At 43.1% G+C, this 7,850-nt stretch overlaps 1 protein-coding gene across 5 annotated transcripts; it reads left to right on the top strand.

Annotated features, from left to right (window-relative positions):
* Positions 1-448: 448 nt before the first annotated feature.
* Positions 449-7,027, top strand: LOC148018496 (uncharacterized). Of its 5 annotated transcripts, none has more exons than XR_015687640.1 (12): positions 449-1,253; positions 1,334-1,428; positions 1,810-1,913; positions 2,006-2,106; positions 2,220-2,323; positions 2,627-2,917; positions 3,005-3,151; positions 3,378-3,512; positions 3,589-5,123; positions 5,201-5,578; positions 5,711-6,292; positions 6,374-7,019. XR_015687640.1 is itself a non-coding variant. In XM_087661291.1 (9 exons), the coding sequence occupies exons 1-9, from the start codon at positions 936-938 to the stop codon at positions 3,776-3,778; spliced, it is 1,485 nt and encodes a 494-aa protein (XP_087517417.1). In that variant the 5' UTR covers positions 449-935; the 3' UTR covers positions 3,779-5,645. The 5 variants fall into 5 exon arrangements, 1 of the variants encoding a protein (XP_087517417.1); XR_015687639.1 differs by having other exon boundaries at positions 3,589-5,369; positions 5,519-5,578; positions 6,374-7,016; XR_015687641.1 differs by having other exon boundaries at positions 450-834; positions 982-1,253; positions 3,589-5,578; positions 6,374-7,027.
* Positions 7,028-7,850: the final 823 nt, after the last annotated feature.

The raw sequence follows: 7,850 nt of genomic DNA, 5'->3' as shown, positions 1-7,850 counted from the left end.
CTCTCTCTCTCTCTCTCTCCTTGTAGCCTTTTGTTGGCGCTGTCCACCTACGTTCCATTGTGTAGGTCAATTGACTTTAATGTGGATCAACTCTAAGGAAGACGAAGGTTCCGTTACACAAGCTGTGGCTTTGTTAAACAAGTTAATGGTGGCAAACAAGCTCGTTGTACGTTTTAAATTCTTTAGGTGCATAGGACAACCTTCACTTAAAGGGGGGGGGAAACGAAAGGTGACGTGGCAAGGCAGGTCGTCGAGAACGTGGGGGACGAGTGTTTTCATTTGATGGTTGGGCCCAAAGTTAAGGCCACTTGTTACGGAGAAAATGATTCACTTGGAAGAAGGAAGAAAAGAGATTTCCTTACTTCAGGCCCCCCCTCCCCCCCTCTCTCTCTCTCTCTCACACACACACACACACATATCTCATCATCGTTATCAATGATCATAACTTCATCAATCACCAACAACAAAATCCATGGCGGGCTCAACAAAGAACAAGCCTACGAAAGCAAGCCACCTACCCTATCCGCTCGCATGGCACTGTCCTTTAGTAGCGCAAGCTCCTTGGAGGCTTTCATGGCGACACGCCCCGTCGCCTCCCCTGCCTCTTCCCTCTCCTTCTTCTTTTCCCGTGTCGGCCTTTCACACGCAACTTCGTCATCATAACGCGAGTTTTGACTCGGCAAAAAGCTTCTTGCCTCCGTGCGCCCCCGCCCCTGCACCGACATAGCCTGACCCCGTCTCGCCCCTCGGGCATTTTCTATCTTGGTGAACCCGTCCCGGGCACCTCGACCTCCGTCTTCATCTTGATGTAGCAGGATTCGAGAAGACAAAGAGGTTCCTTCCGCTGTTTTCGGGTTTCCTCTTGTGGCGAACGTTCGTAGCATGTGACTTCTTCGGTTTTAGGGTTTCCCCTTGCAGTGAACGTTGTCGGAAGCATGTCTTTTCTTCAAACATTGGTTACCTTGGTTCTCTGCTGCGCAGAGCTCTCCATCAGCGCTGTTGTTCATATCCAGTACGGCCTTTCCATCTTGCTCTCTGCCATTGTCACCGATGTAGTCGAATGGGTGTCCACGTACACTTTTCGGAGTTTCTTTGCCTCCTCCTCGGCAACTGCGCAGATAGTCAAAGGTGCCACGACTTCCATGGTTCCGAGCATTCAAGAGCATGTAAACGGTGACTGCATCCAGGCTGTGTCAGGGCTGGAGGATGCACCCATTGTTCTGGTTCACGGCATTTTTGGTTTTGGGAAAGGGGTAAGCACTCTTACTCAGGCTCTCTTCCTGGGCTTATCATCTCCTTATCTTGGTGATCTTAAATCTGGTAAATGCTGCAGAAAATGGGCAGTTTGTCCTACTGGGCAGGTGCCGAGCAGAGAGATGATCACATATTTGTTCCCGACCTTGGGCCCCTGACCAGCATTCACGACAGGTAAAGTTATCACCTAAAGCTATAAACTCCTATGCCTTCAAAATGTACTGCATTTATAGTTGCAACCTGTTTAGTTAAGGCTAAATTGTTCAAGATTGGGTATGTTATTTCCCTCACGACAAACTGAACACTTGATATTGTATTTCTGCTAGTTAAAATAAACTGAATCTGTTGTGGACGCTTTGTTTATTGACGCTTTTCTTCCCCTATTTGATTTAACAAGTGATGGTTCCTTGCTGAATTTGCTTCTCACATGTTCTTGTGCAATAAACATTGGAAAACACTCATTGCTGTGATTTAATTCAAGCTATCTTGATCCAGTGCATTTACAAAGCCTCAATAAGTCTCCCCAGAACTTTCATAACTCGGACAATATGGCAGGGCCCGAGAGCTTTTTTATTTTCTGAAGGGGGGAACTGTGGATTATGGGTTGACCCATAGTATTAAATGTGGCCATTCTCGATATGGCAGGACATATTGTCAAGGTTGGTCTTGTCTAATGTGTTTGAGCAATTTTAACAGGCCTGGACCTTCTTGATGTCAGGATGTGAAAGCTGAATTGTGAAGTTTTTCTCAGGACACTATCCAATTTGGGATGAGAGCCACCCAGTCCACTTTGTAGGTCACTCCTCAGGAGCTCAAGTTGTTCGGCTTTTGCAACAAATGCTGACTGACAAGGTACTGGGGTTCTCCAAACATCTGAGACTTTTCATGTCTTGCTATTCAGCTTCTTTAAAATTGTGGCCATGGATTGGTTCTAGAATTTGTTATGCATTCTCCTTGTTGTGCAGTGCTTTGAAGGATTTGAGAACACCAATGCGGACTGGGTGCTAAGCTTGACTAGTTTGTCTGGGGTTCTAAATGGATCAACGAGAATATACCTGGATGGCATAAGGTTTGAATGCTTCCTCTATATGTACTCCATTTCCTCAGAGCACATGGTTTAGTGTTGAAGGGGACTATCATGAAGTTAGTCTTCTTGTGGGGTTAGTTTGGGCCTTCTAGTGTGAGGAAATGCTATACACCAGTGAGGTTATTGACATTTTTTGGCTACTGATACAATATACTTGCCTTTCTGGGTGCATCGGTGTTACTACACAATCCATGTTACTCTTTGTCATTACACGAGATAATTTCTAGGCTTCCAAGTTCTGGCGGGAATAATATATTTTTGTGGCTGCCAAATTTTGCTGTGCAGACCTGAGGATGGGCGTTCATTGATGACAATAAGCCTGCTGCAGCTGCTGCGAGTAGGGGTTGTGATCTTTGAATGGCTGGACATCCCAATGCTGAAGAAGTACTATGGGTTTGGGTTTGACCACTTTGATATGACATGGAGAAAAATTGGCTTTACTGGACTGGTGAAAGGGCTGCTGTTTGAGACAGGTCCTTTTGCAAGTCGTGATTGGATATGTGCAGATCTTGGTATTAAATCTGCTGTGGAAATGAACAGGAATCTGCAAACTTTTCCAAATACATTCTACTTCAGGTGCAAGTTTTCTTGCTGTTACAATTAATGTGATGGAATGTTGGCACACAAATTGATCTATTAATATAGGACTAGTTATGCCTGCAGCTATGCAACTCAAAAAACTCGCAAGTTTTTGGGCTTCACTGTACCCTCAAGTATAATTGGCATCCACCCAATGCTTTGCTTGAGGGGCCTTCAAATGTGTCAGTGGAGGCATCCTTCTAATGTTCCTCCACCCTACGAAGGTTACAGGTGCTGATCTTTTTTCACACGATCTGTCTTGATACTAATTATAATAATGGTTGACTTCCTTGCCAAGAATTTGCAACAATCTGTGTTATCTTTGTCTTGGCTAATCTGGGTAATGAGGAGGGGCAATTTACTCAAATAAAGTGGATGCTTAGCATGTATATGAACTATGGAGTTTTATGTGATACGCGCTTATTTTGTCCCCCTACAACTTGGTTATCTGACACAGAGATGAAGATTGGTATGATAATGATGGTGCCTTGAACACCATATCTATGCTATACCCCCGTTTTCCTACAGCTCATCCTAACTGTTTCCTTGGCCCAGACTTCAAGGATGGCCAGTCTCTACAAGCAGGAATCTGGTATATCCCTTTTTTTCCTTACTAATGTCATGTATGCTACCATTGCTTTTATTAATACTGTTGTTCCATTCTTCAGGTATTACACCTTGATTGAAGGTGATCACATATTTTTTATTATCAATCGAGAAAGAGCTGGCATCCAGTTTGACTTGCTGTACACTAGCATTTTTCAGCGATGTAGAAGGCAAATGAGGAGAGAGATAACCCAAAAGATTCTGGGAAGTATCCCTTTGCCTGATGCAGCCAACATTCTTCAGGCTCAGTGATTCTTTGACAACATTCATTGTTTACTTGGCTCCTAGTGGAGCCACACAAAAAAAGTACTTTTGAGATTTTCAACCATCTTCTTTGCTGTGCTGCTGATGGCTTCATTGCGTCACAGACAATTATACTTTCATGGCAGCTATAACTTGTTTATATGTCCAGGCAACTACTCTGATGGATCTCCAGTTGGTGCTGAGGTTTGATGTATGCCTGCAAATTTCTGGGGTATTGATTGCCCAGTCAGTAAAAAGAACAGAAGTGAGAGGGTTTACGGGAGGCAAAAGAATGTAAATAGTACAGTGTGAGATTAGTTTGAAGCAGCAGTTGGTTGGAAAAGATGGGTGGCCTTGAGAGAGTGATATTCGACTTTCCTCATTTAATGCTGCTTGCGATTTCAGCAGTCTGTGGCACGAAGCACATATTTGTGTGCAACATGCTCTTGCCTGTTACATCCCACTGCACATAGCTGCAGATACTCGTAGAATTAGAGGAACTACATTTATAAAGTCTCCGTGGGGAACTCTATGTGATTGCTGTACTGAAACAGGTTGTAGTTGTCATCATCATTACAACTATTCTTCATTTTGTAAGTTTTCTGCATTTTGAGATATTTTCTTGGAACAACTTGAGGAGTTTGATGGTCTACATTTCAAGTCTGGCCTTGGAACACATTGAGGAGTTTGCTGTCAAACAATAAATGCTTAATATGATTGATTTGGTGCCAATAAGTCCTTGTGTATGCTGTTTGTTATAATTAGCTTGTAGCATACCTCAGAGCATGTGACTTCGGACAGCTCAGGAGGACAATTGTGTATTTGTGTAAGCAGTTATCATACACTCTATGTAAATACACTTGTCCTGAGTGTTTGAATGGCTTGATCACACTAGTTTATGTTAATTCTAGCATGAGAGGTCATTGGAGTATGATTTGGTTCAACCTCGAATGCTTGAGCTACTTGTATTCTTGCCTGCTTTGGCAGGGTTGCCCTGGGCAGGTACAGACGAGAACTGAACTGCAGAAATGCACATCATACGGCAGCTACTGGTGACCTTCAATTTGTGCAAAAGGAGGGAGATTTCCGGAAAATTTCAATCAGGAAAGTAACTTCTGGCAATCGTTGAGCTTCCAAAGCATCAATCAAAGCCTTGTGACCAATTTGTGACTGCAAAAATTGTGCCTGGTGAAGAGAGGCATGGAGGACCGGGGGAAGACTGGACCACTTTGGCATCTGTGTTTTCCTTAAACATCTGTGACCCAATGACTGGACCACTTCAACATTGTGTTCTCCTTCTGCTTGCCACAAGAAATTGCAACACTAGTGGGCTTTACTGGCCCCCTTGCCTAAGGTGGGTCTATTATCTCGTTGAACAAATTCTGTTTCAGGTAAAACTGCACATTGGCTTCTTAGAGATCATTTTTGCAGAATGTCAAAGTATCTACTGCAAGTCTTGTTAGAGATAGGCATTCCCTGGACAGGCAGTTGCATTTGTGAGCAGTTTTGTGCAGTTGCAGCAGGTAGGACACGTGGCAGTCTGACCTTACAGGTGACTTCAGAAGGCGGAAGGCTGTGCAAGTGCCATGTGGCATAGCAGGTACAGTCGGTCAGCTGCAGGGCAGTCATGCAGCTGACCTGCATTATTTATGGCATTTTCTGTGGGCTATTTATTTGGCTCAGTCTCCACACATGCATACAGTTCAGATCTTAGGTTTCTAGACTGCTAATCATGGAAACTGCCCTCAGGGTTCACAAAGTGCAAGATCTTGAGGTGGAGACATACATAGACATACACTCTGCACCCATGTACATTTCTGCATCCTTATATAGCATTCTTCGTTGCAAATTTTTTGTGTTCTACTCTCTTCTCTCTCTCTCTCCCCTCTGTTCACTCTTGGTCATATGCTTTTGCACTGCTTCACTTTGACATGGTTTCAGAGTATTGAAGAAATGACCAACGGTGGACCTACTTGAAGAGGAGATTTCAATGTGACACAAGGCTTCGTTTTCAGTGTTCAAGGGCGAGCAGGAGGGTTGCGCATTAGGACAAGGTTGAGGTGAGCATGGGCATGTAAGAAAGGAGCAGAGTTGTTGAAGTTGCTTGTGATTTTTGCTGCTTGAGAAGGAAGGTGTATTTTGAGCTTTGAAGTGCAGATTTTACCTTTTTTTCGCCTCCGGCAGGTGGAGTGGGATAAGCAGCATAGAGCCTAGGAGATTGTATTCACATAGTCAGAGGGTGTTGCCTTTTGTGTTTTGTGCACACATTGTAGGTGATGATATCTTCTCAGATCAAGATAGTTTCAAGTGATCATGGATTGAAAGGTACTCGTATTATAAGCTCTTCCATTAGATCAAAAGCTTGATGGCAAGAACTTTTATATTTGGCCATTTATGATGCTTGCTATATTGGAGTCATGATTTGACAGAGCTTTTTACGGAGGCCATGCATTGTCCTTTGCAAGACGAGTCTAGATTCTCTTCAAGTGATAAGTTGGAGTTGACAAAGGCTTAAGCACATTGGTACAAACTAAATGCTTGCATCCGCTCGTTTTTCTCTCTTATACACTATAGTTGTGATCTCTCATATCGAGCATTTGACAGTGGCTCGGGAGATGTGGTTGGAGCTTTGATTGGACGTATGATCGCATGATTGTCATGAAACTAGTTTCTTTGGAAGTATAAATGAGGACCATGGGTATCAAGTCATCTTCTATGCGAGAGTATATTAACAAGTTGAGGCAATTTTAGATGCAAGTGTAAAACACTAGTAAGGTGATCAGTTTTGAAAACATGGCAATAACTCTTTTTTCATCGTTTTTATCTTTTTTCAATGGTTTTTATTTTTCCTTGATTGCCTTAGGGCAGCCTGAGACTCTTCAGCAGAAAGAGTTATTTATTATGGTTTTGGACCAAGAGTAGTTGAAAGGGACCAATGCTTCAAAATTGGAGGCGTTGGTAAGTCAATCCTCACAGAAATAGGGGATAGACTAAAAGAAGAAAAACGATGAAAAATTAGAGGAAAAAGTTTGCTTTGGCATGCTTGTTTTGGCCACCTCAACTATAATTACATTTGGAAGGCGTCAAAGGGACAACTTGTTTGAGGTTTGTTGGATCTTATGGTGAGCCAACAGCCTTGTGTATCTTACATCCGTAGGAAGCGGACTTGTGATTCTATTCCTAGTAAGGCTTTGAGCGGTCTTCAACACCCTCGGAGCTTGTTTCTATCGATCTTTGTGGATCGATGAGGACAAAGTTCCTTGGAGAGAGCTTGTATTTACTATTTCATGCTAATTGTGGATGATAAGAGCATGATGACACATGTTTATTTCTTGAAGCTGAAGTCAGAAACTTTATTCCATTTTGCGGATTGGTTGCTCTTTAAGGAGAACCGATTGGTTGAAAATAGAAGACCTTGTGGTTAGATAAGCACGGGGGTTTTGTTTCTAATGAGCTTGCTCGTTTTTGTGTAGATCGTGGTATCCACCAAGAGTTTGCCAACACAAACACCCCTCAAGAGAATGATATATTAGAGCGGAAGAATCGTAGTGTGATTGAGACGGCCCGTACCATGGAGCATCGATATACACCTCATTGTTTATGGGTCGAGACTATGGCTATTGCAGTTCACATTCTTAATCATTTCCCTATTTTTGTTGTTGGTATGCCTTGTGAGGCATATTTCGGGTCTAAGCGAGATGTTTTTTATCTTAGGGGCTTTGGGTATGACGCCTATGTTCACATTCCGAAAACACAGTCAGACATTTTAAATAGGCTTCCAAACAATATGCGTTTGTGGGCTATAGCTCGCAATCTCAAGGTTACTGATTGTATGATCCCATTAAGTGGGATGTCTACACAAGTTTTGATGTTTGGTTTGTGGAAATTCCAGTCTTAGGGGGGGGTGAGAATCACCTTTCTCTTGCAAATCCCGGTGATAGCTGGGTGCTAGCGATTGTTCCTCTGGAGCATGTGTCTCTTGAGGATTCTTCTTCAAATGAGAAGCTTAGTTCTCAGTCCTAATGAACTCATTGATTGAGCCTTAGTAGTCGATGGATCTTCTAGAAACCTTAGCAGATGG

This window comes from Lygodium microphyllum, chromosome 21 (assembly GCF_053477565.2).
Source record: "Lygodium microphyllum isolate KBCC chromosome 21, Lygodium_microphyllum_v1.1.10, whole genome shotgun sequence".
NCBI classification, from domain to species: domain Eukaryota; kingdom Viridiplantae; phylum Streptophyta; class Polypodiopsida; order Schizaeales; family Lygodiaceae; genus Lygodium; species Lygodium microphyllum.
This window is presented reverse-complemented; position numbering and strand designations above follow the sequence as displayed.

Bases quoted from the DNA above. Each gene is read 5' to 3' on its own strand.
- LOC148018496 (XM_087661291.1), top strand. From the start codon at position 936: ATGTCTTTTCTTCAAACATTGGTTACCTTGGTTCTCTGCTGCGCAGAG. The intron at 1,429-1,809 runs GTAAAGTTATCA...ACAATATGGCAG, and splicing joins CTGACCAGCATTCACGACAG to GGCCCGAGAGCTTTTTTATT. The intron at 3,513-3,588 runs GTATATCCCTTT...TCCATTCTTCAG, and splicing joins TCTCTACAAGCAGGAATCTG to GTATTACACCTTGATTGAAG.